The sequence below is a fragment of the Vulpes vulpes genome, chromosome 9 (assembly GCF_048418805.1).
Source record: "Vulpes vulpes isolate BD-2025 chromosome 9, VulVul3, whole genome shotgun sequence".
In the NCBI taxonomy this organism is placed as follows: Eukaryota; Metazoa; Chordata; class Mammalia; order Carnivora; family Canidae; genus Vulpes; species Vulpes vulpes.
The window spans coordinates 31,837,841-31,858,410 of NC_132788.1; the positions used below are offsets into that span (position 1 = coordinate 31,837,841).

Sequence of the window (20,570 nt, forward strand, 5' to 3'; positions counted from 1 at the left end):
CAACAAAGGTAGAGGGAGAGGCAGGTTCCCCACTGACCAGGTAGCCTGATATGGGGCTTGATGCCAGGACCCTCAGATCGAGATCTGAGCTGAAGGCAGATGCCTGACTAAGCCCCCACTCCTTCCCTTTTCTAAGCAGGCTGTAGTCCCAACATGGGCCTAAACTCACAACCCCAAGACCAAGAGTTGCATATTCTATCAACTGAGCCAGTCAGGGGCTCCTACTTTGGTTAATCCTTAAAATCATTAACAAATGTAATAGGAATCTGGTCAGTGAGTTTGGGGGTAGCTAATTTTGTATTAGCTGTTGTCATGGGTTTGCTCCTGCTTTTTTCTATCTGCCTCACCCACAATATCTCGTGTAGTCCAGTTGTAATTAATTAATGGATCAATTACCACCACATTAAAAGAAGTTTCTGTAGACATTCGTATACAGCCTCGGGGTCTGTGTGTGTGTGTGTGTGTCACATACACATAAATATGAACAGACTGTCCTGTTTGTATTTTACTTGATTTTTTTTTCAACCGCATCATATCATTCTTTGATTTCGATCTTTCTGGTGAAATCTTTCCCATCCAATTCGAGTACCTACGAGAAACTGCAAACTTTTGTTAACAAACATGCAGTTTAAAAAGTGTTTTACTCTCATTTCCAAATAAATACACAGATATCAAAAGAGTGACCACTTACAAGTTATAATGGGAAAATATTTCATTAGAAAAAAGAAAAAAATTTTTTTCATTAAAAAAAATAAATAAAGATACCAAAATCACTGGAAAAAAAAATAAAAATGCAAATAAAAGTCTAAAAAAAAAAAAAAGAAAGAAAAAAGAAAAAGCCAGGGTATAAACACATCACGAGGTGTATGCAGGATTTACATAAGGGGAAAAAAACCTCCTGGGAAGCTAAGGAGGGATGTCAAATAAGACTGAAGCGCAAAGGCATAATGTGCATCTAAATACACTGATTCAAGGAGATTGATTCTGTTAACATTAATTCTCTTAACCTAATTAGAAATTCTCTCCATGAATTCTTTAAATTTAGCATAGTGATTAAAAATTCATCTCAAGTAACGTAGAGGTAAATATTGCCAAGAGAATATTGAAAGAGAAGATTAAGAAGGGGAACTATGGACCTGTATTGGATACTAAAACATATGTATAAAGAAGTTAAAATGCTAGAGTACTGATACAAGGTCTGTTGAATCCAGTGTAAAACCCAGAAACAGAAAAACATAACAGAATGTATGATAAAGTGGCATTTTAAGCTAGCTGAGAAAAGATGGATTGTTTAGCAGAAGCAAATAACTATTTTTTTAAACAGTTCTTAAGTGTTGGGGCGCCTGTGTGTGGCTCGTTTGGTTAAGCCTCTGTTTATTTTTATTTTTTGTGTTTGTTGATTTCAGCTCATATTCCTCCGTCTCTCTCTCTCTCTCTCTCTCAGAAAAAAAAAAAATCTTAAATGTTGTACCACACTGCAAACTAAATCTTGGATTGATTAAAGATTAAATTGGGGAATAACAGCAAAAAATAAAAACAAAGAAAATATAAACGTAAGGCTGGGCCAAATCGGAGGATTAGGAGGCATGCAGAAATGCGTTTTCATTTCATCTAGGGAATATGAATTGTTCTCCCCTTGTGAGCTTGCACTTGATGATACCCATTGCCAAGTCTGCCCATGAGAACAGTTTTCTGTTGGCTGCATCTGCTCCATTCCATGGAGACTGACAGGGGTCCCTAGGGATGTGGAAGAGGAATAAACTGAGGGAGAGCATTCGTTAGGGAAGTATTCTGGGGGAACATGCTTTCATGTACTCTAGCCCTAGTCGTATATAAATACTACTTTTATTTTTTTCTTAAGATTTCATTTATTTATTCATGAGAAACTCAGGAAGAGGGAGAAGCAGGCTCCCTGCGGGGAGTCTCGTGTGGGACTGGATCCCAAAATCCAGGATCAGGACTTGATGGAAAGCAGATGCTCAACCACTGAGCCACTCAGGGGCCCGGAAGACTACTTTTCCACACCCCAGAGTCTTTTGCAAATGTCCCGTAATGCTCAGCCGTCCCGGCAACGTTTGAGGGGAAGCCAGCCCAGGTCAAGGGGATCGCGGAGATTTGAGAGGCTTGGGCCTCCTGGGACATGCGCTTTGGGCACTCTTGGCCATGGGCTCCTTGTGAGCAGGCGAGTGACGCCAGTTTCTGAGGTGCACAGGCGCATTTGTGTTTAGGTGCATTGCTGGGTTACATTTGTTCTGCAGAGAGAGATTTTGAACCCCGGCTCTTGGTCGCTGGGAGGTTGCCGCGAGGCCGGCTTGGCTTATCTCCAGCACTAAGTGTTGAGCCCTAGAGGCGGCGAAAACCTGTGTCTGTGAAGCCGGAAAGCTTTGCGATGAAGACAGTGTTTAGCTTCGGGGGTAAGAGGGGCGAGCTGCCCTTGGGCTTCAAGATCAGCCCGCGGAGGGCCGGCTCTGGCGTCTGAATGGTACCAAACTCGCCCGCCGGGCCCTGGGTACCACATCCCAGACAGAGGTCTCAGAAAGATCCACAAAGCTGCCAGCGGGGGCAACGCAGCGAAAGTGCAGCAGATTCTGTTGCTGGGGATAAATGACTTGAATGATAGAGACCAGATGAACAGGTGATAGGGACTTTGCAGCGGCGGGGAGGAGGCAGGGCGGACGGGGAGAGGCGCTCACCTTGCCGGCCTGAGTCTGGAGAGCTGAGCCTGGGCGACCGCCAGGGCCCTTGGCCATCTTCTGGTGGCCCCGCAGCACTAGGTGGTGGAACCTTACCTGGGGTCTACTCCGGCCCACTGAGCAACAAAATGTCTTCAGCTGCCTTTGGACCCGTTCATAATTCTCCGTAGGGAGCACTTTACAGACAGTTTTGACGTGATTTAATGGACTTTCAATAGTAGTAGAAACGAAATTAAGGGGACGCCTGGGTGGCTGAGTGGGTGAGCATGTGCCTTTGGTTCAGGTCGTGATCCTGGGTCCTGGGAGCCCCAGTCGGGTTCCTAGCAGGGAGCCTGTATGCCTATGTCTCTGCCTCTCTCTCTGTCTGTCTCTCATGAATAAATAAAATCTTAAAAGAAAAACAGAAATGAAATTAAGTATATATGGTATTTTATTTTTAATGGACATCTTGTGCCAGTGTTATTAAAGAGTGCATGCTGAGAGAAGGAAATCCCAGAATTACTTTGGATACAGGGCAGTATCTGACTTCTGTGTAGAGTTTGTACCTATGTCATTTACCTTGGAAGGAGATTTGGAATTGGGAAGATGGTTCTGTCTGTCTGTGAATAGGAAGCCTCATTTTTCTGAAAATGTGTACTCTTCCCGTGTTTATCAGTATTCCTTGGAATAGAGGGACCTTGGAAGGAGATTTGGAATTGGGAAGATGGTTCTGTCTGTCTGTGAATAGGAAGCCTCATTTTTCTGAAAATGTGTACTCTTCCCGTGTTTATCAGTATTCCACAACGCAATAGAAACGTTGCGGTTTTAGAAATTTTGAGCTTATGTGTGCGGTCTCTGTGCTTTTCATTGTGATAAAATTAAGAAAAATTTTGCAATCACTCACTATATTGTACACCTGCACCTAATACAACGCTGTATGTTAACAAACTGGAACTAGAATAAAAACTTTAAAAAAAATTTTTTTATACAATTCCTTCTAGTTGTTGAAATGTACCTTAAATTTCCGCAAATTATTCGTTGACTAACAGCTGAAAGACGGATAAATCAATGGAACACGTAAGAAAATGCCAAACACCTAAGTGTATGTTAAGACTTTATAACTTGATGCTGGTGACGTTTCATATTAGAAGGAAAAGGTGAATCATTCATAATGTTGATGACATATCTGCTATTTGGAGAAAACTAGCTAGAATTTTATCTCATAAAAATAAGTTCCAGATGGAATACAGATTAAAAATGTTAAATCTGCAAAATACAGTACAAAAGAAGAAAACATGAATGCTTCTGTGCCCATTTTTTTATGTTGACAAAGACCATTCTAAGAATGACTTTAAAAGCAAGAGTTTGGGCAGCCCAGGTGGCTCAGGGGTATAGCGCCGCCTTCAGCCCAGGGCCTGATCCTGGAGAACCCAGGATCGAGTCCCACATTGGGCTCCCTATATGGAACCTGCTTCTCCCTCTGCCTGTGTCTCTGCCTCCCTCTCTCCCCCTATGTCTCTCACAAATAAAGAAAATCTTATAAATAAATAAATAAATAAATAAATAAATAAATAAATAAATACATGCATGCAAGAGTTCTGGAGGTTGATTCAGCCACATAAAAAATTAAAACTCTCTGTATATCAGAAAATAATATTAATATAATAAAAGAATTTCCTTGCAAAATATTTACCACATATGTGTATCAGATAAAAAAAATGTCTTTGTTTTACAGGGAAGGTATTAAAGGAATGAAATAGGGGGACCTCTGGGTGGCTCAGTCAGTTGGCTGCTTCCGACTTCCTCTCAGGGTTATGATCTCTGGGTCCTGGGATTCAGCCCCTGGTGAGGCTCCCTAGTCAGTGGGGAGTCTGCTTTTCCCTCGGCCCCTCCCCTCTGCTGGTGCTCTCTCTCTCTGTCAAATAAATTAAAAAAAAAATCTAAAATAAAAAAGGAATAAAATCCCATTTTCCATCTGCAAGCTTTGTGAAGATAAAGAATGATGGTACTTATACTCCTGGTTAAAGTTGTTTTTGACTTTTCGGATAGTTCGGTGGTTAAGTCCCAATTGAAAAATATGTATTCCTTTTACCCATGAATTTTATTGATGTAAAATATCTTTAGTAAATAATTAAAGATAAACAATATACAATATGCTTTTCTCAGCACTATTTACAATAGCAATGTATTAAGAACTCATCTAATGGCCTGTATAAATTATAAGCAGTGTATCCATAGGCTGGACTACTGTGTGACCACTGAATGTGGCAAAGATAATTGATACACATTAACATGCAAAGCTGTACTTTAGTGGATCGTTAAATGAGGGGAAACAATTGGTTTGATGATACAAACACATAAGCAGACAGACAATGGTTTTGTGTTAGCCAAAAAGATGTGCAAAATATAAAACTAGTTTTCTTGTTTCTTAAAAAAGAAGTCTCTGATTTCTACAGGAAAAGGTATATAAAAATTCCAACAAAGGTTTATTATCAATGAAGTAATCCAGGAGAACAGCAAGAATATGAATCTTGTTGTAGAGACAAAAAGAATTTCTATTTATTTACTTTTAAGAGGTTTCACTGATTTATTTGAGAGGGAGAAATCAGGCACACAAGCAGCAGGGAGGGGCAGGGGGACAAGCAGAAACCCCGTGGAGCAGGGAGCCTGATGACGTAGGACTCGATCCCAGGACCCCTGAGGTTCATGACTTGAGCCAAAGGCAGATGCCTAACTGACTGAGTCACCCAGGTGCCCCTCTTTCTATTTAAAAAAATTTGATGGGCGAGGATTGGTATTTTCTGACAACCTTTATTTAGCCTCTTCAGAAGTAAGGAGAATATTTTTATCTGTATTGTAGATTTTATTATGCATACATTAAATATATACGTATGATTTTGTTATGTGCGGCTTTATAACGTGTAATAAGTAAATGATTAACAATAATCTTGTTTTAGTTAAATCCTTATGAAAATAAAAAATACAAATGATACTGCGATAGCTTATAGAATTTTTGTTTCCCTCTTCTGAAAAAAAAGTAGCAAATATAAATTTTTATTGCTATTTCAAAAGTATTAGTTTACTTTACAAAAGTTTTCTTTAAAAGTACTGAACTTTCCTGGTGTCTTGGTGGCTGTTTGTTGAGCATCAGACTCTTGATTTTGGCTCTGGTCATGATCTTAGGATTGTGGGGTTGAGCCCCGTGTCGGGCTCCATGTTCAATGGGGAGGGTGCTTGAGATTGTCTCCCTCTCTGTCTTCCCTTCACCACACTAATGCATTCTCTCTTTCTCAAAGAAATAGATAAATCTAATATCTCTTTAAATAGATATATTAAATATAGTATATATATTAATAGATAAAAAATCTAACATATCTTTAAGTAGATATATTAAATATAGTATATATATTAATAGATAAAAAAATACTATTGAACTCTCCAAATGTATTTATTCTTTAGTCCATTTTTTTCCCAAACAGAACTTGAACACAAGATATGTAGCAGACATAGTCTACTCAGGATCTTTTTAATCTTAAAAAGACTTCATGTTGTCCTGTATGAGCAAGATGAGAAATCTTATGCATTTAGTTTTTAATGCTTTCATTTTTAAGTAATCTCTCTACCCAAGTGGGGCTCGACGTTTAAGGACACATGCTCCACTGACTGAGCCAGCCAGGCAATCCTAAGATGAGAAATTTTATTTTATTTTGTAAATGTTAAAAGATGTATTTATTTTAAAAGGAGAGAGAGGGTCATGGGAGAGGGGACGGACAGAGGGAGAGAGAGGAACCCAAGCAAACTCCACCCTGAGCATGGAGCCTAATGTGGGGCTCCATCTTACGACCTTGATATCATCCTGAGCTAAAACCAAAAGTTGGACACTCAATCAACTGATCCACCCGGGTGCCCCTAAGGTGAGAAATTTTCAATGGAAGTATTAGGACTTAATCTCACGTGAAGCTTTTCCTTGGAACTTCCTGTCAAAGGAGAACATTTCTGAAGATCGGAAATTGTGAAAGATTACCTTTACCTGCCCTTTTGACGTTTCAATAATATTAAATACTAATATTGGTAATTGGAAATACTTGATTTCTATGAATCTAAACATTTTCTATTAATTAAAATGCTTAATAAAATGAGCTTCCCCACCGCCACCCTCCCGCCGAAAAATAAAATGAGCTGTCCCCGTTTATTTGAATCCTGAGTTTCTTTTGGCTTAAACTTCGTTGAAAACCGAAGTAAGAATTACTTAAAAATATTCTTTTGTTATTTTAGTCTCTTTTACCCGTAATGCTTTCAACTACTGAAAATTACTTTAGTTCTTGAAGTGTAATTCCAAGCATATGACTAGAAGTGCAACAGACCTGTTGTATATGTCATTATTTCATTTAAGGCACCGTAGATTGTATGATGCCCCACTATTTATGTACCAAGAAGAAATTTTTAAAAATCATGCCAGCTATAGTTTTAAGACACGTTGAATTAGAAATTGGATTCCAATGTCAGGCATATTAAAAGGTGACAAAAATGAGCATCTTAGAATCATTGAAATAGAGTATTCTTGCTCATCCTTAAACGTGGCTGCAAAGTAGGCATAATTGGATCATTTTACCTAATTGTAGTGGGTCTTTGTAAGTTGTAGTAATAGTTATAATAATACTTGTGCTAGGAACTAGTATTCTAAACACTTTGCATGGATCCTCATTTACGGATCACGACAAGAGGTCTTGTGAGATAACTACCTTTTATTTTATTTATCATTACTATTGTTTGGTAACCTCTATAACCAACAGGGGGGCTCGAACCCCTGGCTCCCGAGATCGAGTCCCATGCTCTTCAGAGTGAGCCAGACAGGTGACCCGAGATGACTATTTTTATGCTCATTTTGTGGATGAGGAAATTGCGATAATTATAAGAGGTAGCAATTATGTGACAGAGTGCAAATAGGAATCATACTCCGCTTGAGCTGCCTCCTGAGGTCATGCTCTTCCTAAACAGATAGGCTGCTCTTTTAATAGAGTGGTGAATAATCACTAATAAATATTGTACTTTCTTTAAACGAATAATAATTCTTTGTTTTGGAGTCATGAGAAAAACATGGCTCCTTAAAATTTACAATTATATGAATTAATTTCGTGTTTGGAAATAGTACAGTGTAATTTCCTGACAATTCCTTTCACTCTCATAGGTCTGCTCTCCACTTGGCCTGTGCCAATGGCCATGCAGATATGGTGAAACTCCTGGTAGACCGGAAATGCGAGGTCAACCTCTGTGATGAAGAAAACAGGACAGCTCTAATGCAGGTGCATGGTCACAGCTATGTATACCTGAATAGGATTGGATTGAAGTACTTGGAATGAACGTTTTTTTTTTCTTTTACCTAGGGTTTCGAGATTAACCAGTACTTTTCAGAAACTCGGATCACTGAAATGTGTAACACAGGCTCATTCTATGAGGTTTTTCTACCTAGGAAAAAAAACAATAGATACCCTAATGTTCCATTTTAGGTATTAACCCTGAACATTTATAAGAGAAGGAGAAATGTGCTGTAACTACATATTAAAAATCAATCAAATGTTTCCAATGCTATGTTAATACTTAACATTCATCTTAAAAATTGACTTTTGTGACAAGATTTTTGCCTTTAAACATAACTCATTGGTGAAACTTGTGGCATGTTTCCTTCAAATTCCCGGAATTTACATTCTGTTTCTTGGTGTAATGCTTACAGGCTATAGAGTGCCAAGAAGAGGAATGTGCAACTGTTATGCTGGAACATGGTGCTGATCCAAATATTATGGACAACGAGGGCAACACCGCTCTCCATTATGCGACCTTAGTGGAAAACCTCACAATGGCCGAGAAGCTGTTTTTCCACAAGGCAGATAAAGAGGCCAAAAACAAGGTACAGATCAACTTTTTTTTTGACAAAGTATTTGACGTTCTAAATATATAAATATATATTTATAGCTTCAAAAGGTTTTTTTATATATATGTATATGTACATATATATGAACACATGGACACGGAATTTTGTACATCAGGTCCTGTCATCATGGAAACAACTCCAAAACCAAGGCAGGGGGAGGGAAAGAGAAAAGTAATGCATATAGAAAGGCAACTTTCTGTCTGCTAGCCACCCTTCCACCCCAGAAAGAAAATCATCGCATTAGTGCCTGGGAGTAGATGGTGCTCTCAGAGCCCAGAAAGGATTGAAGGCCTAGAGGGGAGAGTGGTGATGATGGAGGCTGAATGCTGTGCGGGGGCTTAGGAGATGAATGCTTCTGGGGATAAGTAGGAGACTGTGACCCAGAGGAGTAGCTTGGGTGAGTGTAAATGGGAGGAGAAAGCTGCAAGTTGTAATAGGCCGTGGACGCTTTAGGCCCTAAGGTTCAGAAGATGAGAGCAAGGGGATCAGGTCATGACATCCTACAGGGGGCATCTACTTGTGCTGGTAGCCACTCTGCCAGCCATGTGCCACGGTGAGGTCTCCCATTCCGGAGAGTAGCTCCTGCTCAGCCTGTGTAGTTCCTCAGTGGGGTGGTAGGTGTCTATGGGGAGCTGGCGATGACCACACTCGCCAGTCTCCCTGTGCTTTCTTTGACGTGCATTACCTTCAGTGGCTGCCCTTGCAGAAACACTGTTGCGTGCCATAGATAGGGTCGATTTTTCATATTTGGAAGCTCAAGCATTTCCTGAATGAAAATATTTTGAAATAATTGTCTAAGCTTTTGCTTTAAATAACAATACTTTTTATTTTTGAAGATTTTATTTATTTGAGAGATAGAGAGCATGAGAGAGAGCAAACATGAGTAGGGAGGAAAGGCAGAGGTAGGGGAAGAAGAGGCCTTCCCACTGAGCCAGGTAGCCTGATGCACAGGGCTTGATGTCAGGAGTGGGATCATGACCATAACCAGAGGGAGATGCTTGACCCACTGAGCCACCCAGGCTCACCATAATACTCCTTCCTTCCTTCCTTCCTTCCTTCCTTCCTTCCTTCCTTCCTTCCTCCCTCCCTCCCTCCCTCCCTCCCTCCCTCCTTCCTTCCTTTTTTTTAAATCTTTCTTTCTTTCTTTCTTTCTTTCTTTCTTTCTTTCTTTCTTTCTTTCTCTTTCTTTCTTTCTTTCTTTCTTTCTTTCTTTCTTTCTTTCTTTCTTTCTTTTTTCTTTTCAGCTCACATTCCGGGGTTTGTTTATTTAGTTTATCTTTTTTTTTTAAAAATTTTTTTAGTTGGAGTTCAGTTTGCCAACGTATAGCACAGCACTCAGTGCTTGTCCCGTCAAGTGCCCCCCCCCTTGGTGCCCGTCACCCAGTCCCCCCAACCCCCACCCACCTCCCTTTCCACCACCCCTTGTTTGGTTCCCAGAGTTAGGAGTCTCTCATGTTCTGTCGCCCTCACTGATATTTCCACTCGTTTTCTGTCCTTTCCCCTTTATTCCCTTTCACTTTGTTATATTCCCCAAATGAATGAGACCATATAATGTTTGTCCTTCTCTGATTGACTTACTTCACTCAGCATAATACCCTCCAGTTCCATCCATGTTGAAGCAGATGGTGGGTATTTTTTGTTTCTAATTGCTGAGTAATCCGTGGTATATGTACGCAATGGAATGTTACTCAGCCGTGAGATTTTATTTTAGAGGAAGTGAGCGAGCATGTGGAAGCAGGGGGTGGTGTGGGGGCAGAGGGAAAGAAAGAGGGTGAGAATCTGAAGTAGACTTTGTGCTGAGCCTGGCTCAGGGCTGGATCTTATGACTCTGATCATCACGTGAGTTTAGACCAAGAGTCAGATGCTCAATGGACTGAGCCACTCAGTTGCCCCTAAAGAATGATACCTCTGAAGAAGCATTAGAGAATGCAGCTTTCTTTTATGTATTTATGGCAAATATTTATGAGAACACAGAATGTGTTCTGAAACTTTATTTTCAAAAATTTTTTCTGACCCAGTTTGTTTTATTATTTAGTGTCAAACAACAGAGGAAAGCAAAATCTGCATTGGAAACACGCTCTCTCTTAAGACACAAAACAAATGTGTTTTACAGTATCAAATCTTGCTGCCGTTGAGAAGTTCCTATTTGATCAAAAAGCGATTTATTAACAGGGTCGGAGTTTATCTTTTATCAGCCTTGACTTAAGAGGGACAAAAGAGGGGAAAAGGAGAAAGAAGTCAGAAATATGCCGAGCAATTTGGAAAATCGTCAAATGAGGGGAAATAACTAGAAGAGGTTTTTTTTTTTTTATTGTGTTGGTCTTTCTTCGGTTTTATGTTTAGGCAAGGTGTCTTCAATTTGCAGGGATAATAATTCTTACTTTACAACACACTCACTGGTTCCCTATACTTGTCTAGAGATGAATTCTAGGAGGACTCTGAGGAAATCAGATTGGCAGTGAACAGATGGTTGATTATGTGGGCAAGAAGAGGGTCACCTGGGCGGCTCAGCGATTGAGCATATGCCTTGAGCTCAGGGCATGATCCCGTGGTCCCAGGATCGAGTCCCACATCAGGCTACTCGAGTGGAGCCTGCTTTTCCCTCTGCCTGTGTCTCTGCCTCTCTCTCTCTCTCTCTCTCTCTCTCTCTCGGTCTCTCATGAATGAGTAAATAAAACTATTTATTAAAAAAGTGGCCTAGAAGAGGAAAGAAGAAATAATCAAATGACATAGTATCGTATTTGGCAGCAATAGCCACTTAGACAAAACTCTAAACTCTGCTTGCAAATCTAGAATGTCTTGATGAGAAGTAAGGAGTGTGTAAATAATGGAATCAAGTTACATTTTTGAGTTTACTGGTCCTTGTTATAACCTCTAGCCATGGAAATTGAATGCAGGTTTGATAAATGACTCATTTCTGTTTTTGGCGGAATCCTCAAGCGATAGGGAGAATTGGCCACATAGGTGAAAGAGGAGACTGACATGGTTGTGTACTGAAGTAGTTCTCAGCTAGAATTGTGCTGGTGATCACAGTCAACTAGGGAACTTTAAAAGAATCTACAAGCCAAAACTGTCCCGTGAAGCTTTCAACGGAGTAAGTCCAATAACGTGTACATAGAGATTTGGAAATAGTTTTTTGAGATTCTGATACAACTCTTGGCTAAGAACTACTGAATGGGTAAGTGTACATATACAAATTTAGAGATGTAAAAATATTAAATCTCTGCAAGCGCTGACGTTTGATACTGGCTACTTCCTTCCATCCTGAGACCCTGGGATCATGACCTGAACTCATGAACTGAAGGCAGCTCTTGACCAAGTGAGCCACCCACACTCCCTGAGAAAGCAATATTTTAAAAAGAAGGAGAAGCTGGTGAAACCATGGAGGGTTGAGAACGATAGGGCTAATTTTATTTACTTTCTATGTTACATGTTTAAGTTACAGGATGGTTTAGAATTTTTATGATTCATTATCCAAATATGTAATTTTGTAAATTATAAATTTGCACTTTCACAGGATGGCTTCACACCACTTTTACTTGCTGCAAATGAGAACAAAGAGGACATGGCGACAATTTTAGTAGAAGAGGAAGTAAATGTAAATGTAGTTGACAACGCTAAAAGGTAAAGTTTTTTTTCTGTGTGTGTGAATCTTAGTATTTGGTCAAGAGTGGTAACAATTTTGAAGGCAGAAAGTTTAACTTAATAAGAAGAGTATTAACTTACAGGTATAGTGAAAAATGTCAGCTTGCGATCGGTTAGGTAGAAAACAATTATTCCGACAGGACAACGTGAAGAACATTGTATAGTATAATTCAGGATCCTTTGTAATATAGATTGATGTCATTTGCAATAGTTTTTTTGCTGTATGATTTTACAGTAGCTAAAAGTGTTTCTTGTCAAAATTGTTAGTTTTTTAGCTCAGAGCATGATGCCAGAGTCCGGGAATTGAGCCCCACATCGGGCTCCCAGCAGGGAGCCTGCTTCTCCCTCTGCCTATGTCTCTGTCTTTCTTTCTGTGTCTCTCCCGAATAAGGAAATATAATTGATAAAAAAAAAATTCAAAGAGTCCAAGCAGAAACCTCTGAAATGGTCTCCAAGCCTTCATTTGGTAGGGTAAACCAAAAACAACCCTGCATCCTAGGAGAGATGCAGAGGGATAGTGCTAGGAGAGCTATGCAGTGGGATAGTGCTAGAGGATGAAAGGCTGGTGAGCTCTATCACATTTCTGCTTGATTCACTAGTCTGGCCCATTCAGAGACTGGATAGATTGTGGCAAACATCTGTAGTTACTGTCAACTTAAACAAAGAGTCGTTCCATAGTTTTTGTGCGCCTCTTACTTCTTCCAGAATAGATTAATAAGACGTCAGGTAAATGGTATGTCACCACTGATACGGCAAATGCATTCTTTTCTATTCCGCTAGTGAATCAGAAATAGTTCATATTCATAGAGTATAGACAAAGTGTCCATTCATTTCATTTGCCTCGGCGTTTTATTAACTCATGAAGCTAGACCATTTGAACATCCCCAGAATATCTCATTGGGCCTATCATACTGACACCATGCTAATTTGACATGAGGAGCAGTAAGAGGCTATAATGCTTTGGGCCCTTGGTCAGACCACATGAATTGACATATCTGTGAAGTTTTGAGGCATCTAGTGGGCATGCCAGGGTCTTCTCTTAGGAGTGAAAGAAAAATTGCCACATTTTGAATACTTTTTCACAAAGACAGAAACCGGGAGACCTCTTTGGGTTCTGGAGGTAGCATATTTTACACCACTAATTCTCAATGTGTTGGGGGTGGGGTGGTGGGAGAATAATTCTGCTCCTCGGGGAGCATTTGGCAGTGTCTGGAGACCTGTTTTTTGACATGTCAAAAGCTGTACATACTTAATGTATCGAATTCAGTGAGTTTGTGGATAAGTGTAGACCTCTGTGAAATCATCACTGCCTTAAAGCCATAGTCCTACCCATCACCTCCGAAAGTTTCTTCCTGCTCTTATTAATTAATTAATTAATTGCTAAGAACACTTAACATAAGATCTACCCTCTTAGCAAATTTTAAGTATGCAATGCAGTATTATTAGCTATAGAACGGCTAACAATAGATTTGTCCGGAGACCTTTTCGATCCTCACAACTGAGGACGTTGCTGGCATCTAGTGGGTCGATGTCAGGAGTGCTGGCAAACATACCCAAGGGAGGCCTCCACAACAACCCACCATGTCCATGGTACAAGGTTGGGAAACCTTGTCCTACATTGAGTACTCCTGTCATCCATACACCTTGGTGAAAGTGAAGAATGCAAGACTTCAGTGGTCTCAGAGCAGATGAATTGTGCAGCAGGTGCAGGCTGTGCTTAGGAGTCCCCACTGCTTTGGTCACAGGATCCAGTAGACCCTATGCTATTCGTGGTGTCAGTGGTGGGGAAAAGTTGTACCGTGGATCTTAGGGCAAGCCCCTGTTGGAGAATCAGAGTGCAGGCCCTTGGGGTTTTCTGATCTTGAGTCCCCATCAGAAGCTTGCCTGTAGAGGAGTCCTATGGGAGACAGAAATGACTTGGTTTTAGTATTCCTTCTGTGCTAAGTCATTGGCTGGACACAGCCTAGCAGAGACACAAGGCCCTGGTGTGAGTGCTACGGTGGATATGAAAATGTAGCAGCTGTGCCTACATTTTGAGCTACAATTCAACTGTGCTCTCTATGGTAGATCCTCTAGAAGACAAATCCGAAGAGTGCAACTCCCTGACCTCTATATTAGTCTGGGTCCAATCAGAAGACGGATATGACATAGTATTTTAAACCGTGGAAGTAAATATAAAGAATTACTAAATGATGATGAGATAGTAATGAAAAGATGGGACAGAGATGTCTGAAGACAGTACCACAGAAGAGCTAACTTGGGAGGGGAGGGGGGTCCAAAGTTGCTAAAGAAGGTGTGATTGCAGCACGATGGATGGCAGAGAAGTTTGAGTCCTGTATGTCTGACTTCCTCTGTGCATCCAATTACCAGCCTCAACTCATTTGTGTCCCAGAGGGTTGTTCCTGTTTGCCTGGAGATTGAGCAGCTGGCCCTGGCCCATGTTCTGGTTTGCTTCCCTTCTTCTTCTTCATCTTCTTTCATCTTCATCTTCGTCTTCTTTGTGTTCTCCTTCTCCTCCTCCTTTCCTTCTTCTTCTCTTCTTCCTATCCCCTACTTTATTCTCCCTTGCCCCCCCCAACCCCCCTTCACCAGCATCAGAAGTACTCTTCCCAGCTGTGCACTCCAGAGCATGCAGTCCCGGCCCCAGCCAGTGATCTTCCTATAATGGATACCGTGCCCCCAGCAAATGCTCTTGACACCCTACTGGCTCTGTGCATCCAGTCCTTAGTCTTAACTCTGCTGTATCCCTAAGGGGTTTGTTCCATCCTTCTGCATGTGCATATGATACACTGGAGGCCTTGCACTGCTCTGCTGGTCCGTGGGCTCATTGTGCCCTGACACTCTGTATACATCCGTTTATCAGACAGGACTCCCTGCACTCCTGAAGGATAGTTCCTGTTTGCATGATGAGTAGCATGGACTAGCTTTGGCCGGGCAACTCTGACTGTAGTTCAGACATCTCCTTCAGTGAGATCTGAATCCCAGCCTTGGGATTTACCCATTCGGGTACTCTTTCTTGGGTAATCTTGCACCTTAGTATTGGGTTTCTTTTCTCATCTTTATAGTTGGTCTACTGTTACAGTTCATCATTTTTTATATTAAACGTTCCCTGTTCAAATTACTAAGTGGTTTGTCTCCTGTTTGGACCCTCACTGATACACTATCCCTTGTTATTGGAATGTGCTTCTCTCCCTCTCACTGGCTAACCCCTTTTCATTCTTTAAGTTTTAGCTTTGATATTGCTTCTTCCTGTGCATCCATCCCTGACTCACTGCCCTTATTTTTACATGACTCCATAGGCCCTTTGTGCTCACCTTAAATGTGGCATTAAACTCGCCTCTACTCTGTGAACACCGCAGTGTCATCTTTGTTGTTCCCTCACTGATTCCCACAATGCCAGAATATAGGTTTTCAGTACACGTTTCTGATTTAAGTTTGGGTCCCTTTGAGGTGGTTCTCCCAGGTCAGGGATCTCCAGTAGACTATGGCCCAGGTCATCCTCAACACACTGGAGCCCTCAAATTCTCATCATGGTTTAATTACGACATAGTTTCAGTTTTCCTCAGTAGATAGAGTGGACTGCAAGGGGAGAGATGTCCAAAGAATAAATAACCAGTTATGAAAAACTGTTGTTGTTGTTTTTTTATTTTTTACTTATTTATGATAGTCACACAGAGAGAGAGAGAGACAGAGAGAGAGAGAGAGAGATAGGTAGACACACAGGCAGAGGGAGAAGCAGGCTCCATGCACCGGGAGCCTGACGTGGGATTCGATCCTGGGTGTCCAGGATCGCGCCCTGTGCCAAAGGCAGGCGCTAAACCGCTGCGCCACCCAGGGATTCCTGTTGGTTTTTTTTAAAAAGATTTTTATATATTTGAGTGTGAGAGAACACAAATGGGGGTGGAGACAGAGGAAGGGGGAGAAGTAGACTCCCTGCTGAGCAGAGGGCTGGAGGCAGGGCAACCCCAAGGCCCCTGAGTCCTGACCTGAACTAACGAAGCCTTATTTTTTTAAGATTTTATTTATTCCTTCATGAAAGACACAGAGAAGAGAGAGAGCAGAGACACAGGCAGAGAGAGAAGCAGGCTCCATGCAGGGAGCCTAATGTGGGACTCGATCCCAGGACTCCAGGATCTCGCCCTGTGCCACAGGCAGGCACTAAACCAGTGAGCCACCGAGGTATTCCCTTAACGAAGCCTTTTAATGGACTGAGCCACCCAGGTGCCCCTATGGAAAGTGTGTGGTGAATTTCTTGGCAACTCTTAAAAGGACAAGACATTCATGACAGCCCTGAAGTAGAATTGGAAAACCTGAGCTAAGGGATTCATTCATATCTCAGTTGTTTTTCATCATAAAACACATATTACCCCAACACTTTGTTATTTTCATTAGTAGAACTGTCAAATGAGTATGCAGCAAAGTTGAACCAGGACATATATGAGACTCAGATGGGGATGGGAGTTCTAATCAGGAACTTTCTAGAGGGTGTCTGTTCTAGATCCAAAATTGTTTTCCACAGAAGCCTGGGAATTGGAAATCCAGGATTCAGATGATTGTGAGAAAGTCTTTGGGGGATCCACATAGCATTTGACCACAGGACAAAGAAGCTCAGAGTTGGACTACCATATACTCTTTGAGTATCTCTGATCTGTAGAAAAACACTACAGTCAGCCAAATTCTTTAACTTACCTGGAGTCCTGGTGTGGAGTTCCTATCTCCTTATAGCCTGGTAATGCCGTTGCCTCTCATCGCAGGTTGCATTAGGAAATGTCAGTCTTCTCTTCAGTTGTCACTACAGAGAGCCTCTACTGGTCTCATAAGTCACCCTGGGGAATTCTAAGGGGACAAAAGATAATTTTCTAGCTGGCTCCTGTAAGAGACAAATGCTTGATGCTCATAGTTGCAATCATTCACATGCACCAAAACCATTTGGTCTAGCTAAGCTGAATAGGGCCAAGAAATGGTTTCTTGTTGTTGTTGGCCCTTTGTTTTTGTTCATTGCTCTTCCACCAATGAACAGATCTGCCCTGGAACTAGCCACTCTCTCAGAAGGGACCCTAGTGGTCTCCAGAGTTCTCTAGGTCATTCCAGCAGCAATTTCTGAAGATGCAGACCCCCTTAGTTTCTAGGTTGCTCATTCCAAACAACTTCTTGTCAAATCATGCAACCTACACACACAAAATGGCATTAAATGGCCTCTGAAATAAGTGCCTACCCTTCTATCTATGCATTTGTCTTGCTGTAAAAATAGACACCAAACTTCCCAATTTTGCTGGTGCATCTTGTGCAACAGTGGTTTCTGTTAGGTTTTGTTGGTCAATTTTTCTTTTTTCTTTTCTTTTCTATTCTTTTCTTTTCTTTTCTCTTCTCTTGTCTTCTCTTGTCTTCTCTTGTCTTCTCTTCTTTTTTCTTTTCTTTTTCAGATTTTGTTGATCTATTTGACAGAGCAAAAACCTAGGATAAGGAGCAACAAAGGTAGAGGGAGAGGCAGGTTCCCCACTGACCAGGTAGCCTGATATGGGGCTTGATGCCAGGACCCTCAGATCGAGATCTAAGCTGAAGGCAGATGCCTGACTAAGCCCCCACTCCTTCCCTTTTCTAAGCAGGCTATAGTCCCAACATGAGGCTTAAACTCACAACCCCAAGACCAAGAGTTGCATATTCTATCAACTGAGCCAGTCAGGGGCTCCTACTTTGGTTAATCCTTAAAATCATTAACAAATGTAATAGGATTCTGGTCAGTGAGTTTGGGGGTAGCTAGTTTTGTATTAGCTGTTGTCATGGGTTTGCTCCTGCTTTTTTCTATCTGCCTCACCCACAATATCTCGTGTAGTCCAGTTGTAATTAATTAATGGATCAATTACCACCACATTAAAAGAAGTTTCTGTAGACATTCGTATACAGCCTCGGGGTCTGTGTGTGTGTGTGTGTCACATACACATAAATATGAACAGACTGTCCTGTTTGTATTTTACTTGATTTTTTTTTTCAACCGCATTATACCATTCTTTGATTTAGATCTTTCTGGTGAAATCTTTCACATCCAATTCGAGCCTTCCTTGAGTACCTACGAGAAACTGCCAACTTTTGTTAACAAACATGCAGTTGAAAAAGTGTTTTACTCTCTTTACCAAATAAATACACAAATATCAAAAGAGTGACCACTTACAAGTTATAGTGGGAAAATATTTCATTAGAAAAAAGAAAAAGCCAGGATATAAACACATCACGAGGTGTATGCAGGATTTACATAAGGGGAAAAAACCTCCTGGAAGCTAAGGAGGGATGTCAGATAAGACTGAAGCGCAAAGGCATAATGTGCATCTAAATACACTGATTCAAGGAGATTGATTCTGTTAACATTAATTCTCTTAACCTAATTAGAAATTCTCTCCATGAATTCTTTAAATTTAGCATAGTGATTAAAAATTCATCTCAAGTAACGTAGAGGTAAATATTGCCAAGAGAATATTGAAAGAGAAGATTAAGAAGGGGAACTATGGACCTGTATTGGATACTAAAACATATGTATAAAGAAGTTAAAATGCTAGAGTACTGATACAAGGTCTGTTGAATCCAGTGTAAAACCCAGAAACAGAAAAACATAACAGAATGTATGATAAAGTGGCATTTTAAGCTAGCTGAGAAAAGATGGATTGTTTAGCAGAAGCAAATAACTATTTTTTTAAACAGTTCTTAAGTGTTGGGGCGCCTGTGTGTGGCTCGTTTGGTTAAGCCTCTGTTTATTTTTATTTTTTGTGTTTGTTGATTTCAGCTCATATTCCTCCGTCTCTCTCTCTCTCTCTCTCTCAGAAAAAAAAAAAATCTTAAATGTTGTACCACACTGCAAACTAAATCTTGGATTGATTAAAGATTAAATTGGGGAATAACAGCAAAAAATAAAAACAAAGAAAATATAAACGTAAGGCTGGGCCAAATCGGAGGATTAGGAGGCATGCAGAAATGCGTTTTCATTTCATCTAGGGAATATGAATTGTTCTCCCCTTGTGAGCTTGCACTTGATGATACCCATTGCCAAGTCTGCCCATGAGAACAGTTTTCTGTTGGCTGCATCTGCTCCATTCCATGGAGACTGACAGGGGTCCCTAGGGATGTGGAAGAGGAATAAACTGAGGGAGAGCATTCGTTAGGGAAGTATTCTGGGGGAACATGCTTTCATGTACTCTAGCCCTAGTCGTATATAAATACTACTTTTATTTTTTTCTTAAGATTTCATTTATTTATTCATGAGAAACTCAGGAAGAGGGAGAAGCAGGCTCCCTGCGGGGAGTCTCGTGTGGGACTGGATCCCAAAATCCAGGATCAGGACTTGATGGAAAGCAGATGCTCAACCACTGAGCCACTCAGGGGCCCGGAAGACTACTTTTCCACACCCCAGAGTCTTTTGCAAATGTCCCGTAATGCTCAGCCGTCCCGGCAACGTTTGAGGGGAAGCCAGCCCAGGTCAAGGGGATCGCGGAGATTTGAGAGGCTTGGGCCTCCTGGGACATGCGCTTTGGGCACTCTTGGCCATGGGCTCCTTGTGAGCAGGCGAGTGACGCCAGTTTCTGAGGTGCACAGGCGCATTTGTGTTTAGGTGCATTGCTGGGTTACATTTGTTCTGCAGAGAGAGATTTTGAACCCCGGCTCTTGGTCGCTGGGAGGTTGCCGCGAGGCCGGCTTGGCTTATCTCCAGCACTAAGTGTTGAGCCCTAGAGGCGGCGAAAACCTGTGTCTGTGAAGCCGGAAAGCTTTGCGATGAAGACAGTGTTTAGCTTCGGGGGTAAGAGGGGCGAGCTGCCCTTGGGCTTCAAGATCAGCCCGCGGAGGGCCGGCTCTGGCGTCTGAATGGTACCAAACTCGCCCGCCGGGCCCTGGGTACCACATCCCAGACAGAGGTCTCAGAAAGATCCACAAAGCTGCCAGCGGGGGCAACGCAGCGAAAGTGCAGCAGATTCTGTTGCTGGGGATAAATGACTTGAATGATAGAGACCAGATGAACAGGTGATAGGGACTTTGCAGCGGCGGGGAGGAGGCAGGGCGGACGGGGAGAGGCGCTCACCTTGCCGGCCTGAGTCTGGAGAGCTGAGCCTGGGCGACCGCCAGGGCCCTTGGCCATCTTCTGGTGGCCCCGCAGCACTAGGTGGTGGAACCTTACCTGGGGTCTACTCCGGCCCACTGAGCAACAAAATGTCTTCAGCTGCCTTTGGACCCGTTCATAATTCTCCGTAGGGAGCACTTTACAGACAGTTTTGACGTGATTTAATGGACTTTCAATAGTAGTAGAAACGAAATTAAGGGGACGCCTGGGTGGCTGAGTGGGT

The 20,570-nt window shown here is 41.7% G+C and overlaps 1 protein-coding gene across 1 annotated transcript in view; it reads left to right on the forward strand.

Annotated features, from left to right (window-relative positions):
* Window positions 1–20,570, forward strand: part of LOC112912760 (uncharacterized) — a 163,434-nt gene that overhangs the window by 20,229 nt on the left and 122,635 nt on the right. The window contains exons 6-8 of the mRNA XM_072722106.1: window positions 7,861–7,975; window positions 8,404–8,577; window positions 12,119–12,225. Of these exons, the coding sequence (XP_072578207.1) occupies window positions 7,861–7,975; window positions 8,404–8,577; window positions 12,119–12,225 (396 nt within the window). The remainder of the gene's footprint in view (window positions 1–7,860; window positions 7,976–8,403; window positions 8,578–12,118; window positions 12,226–20,570) is intronic.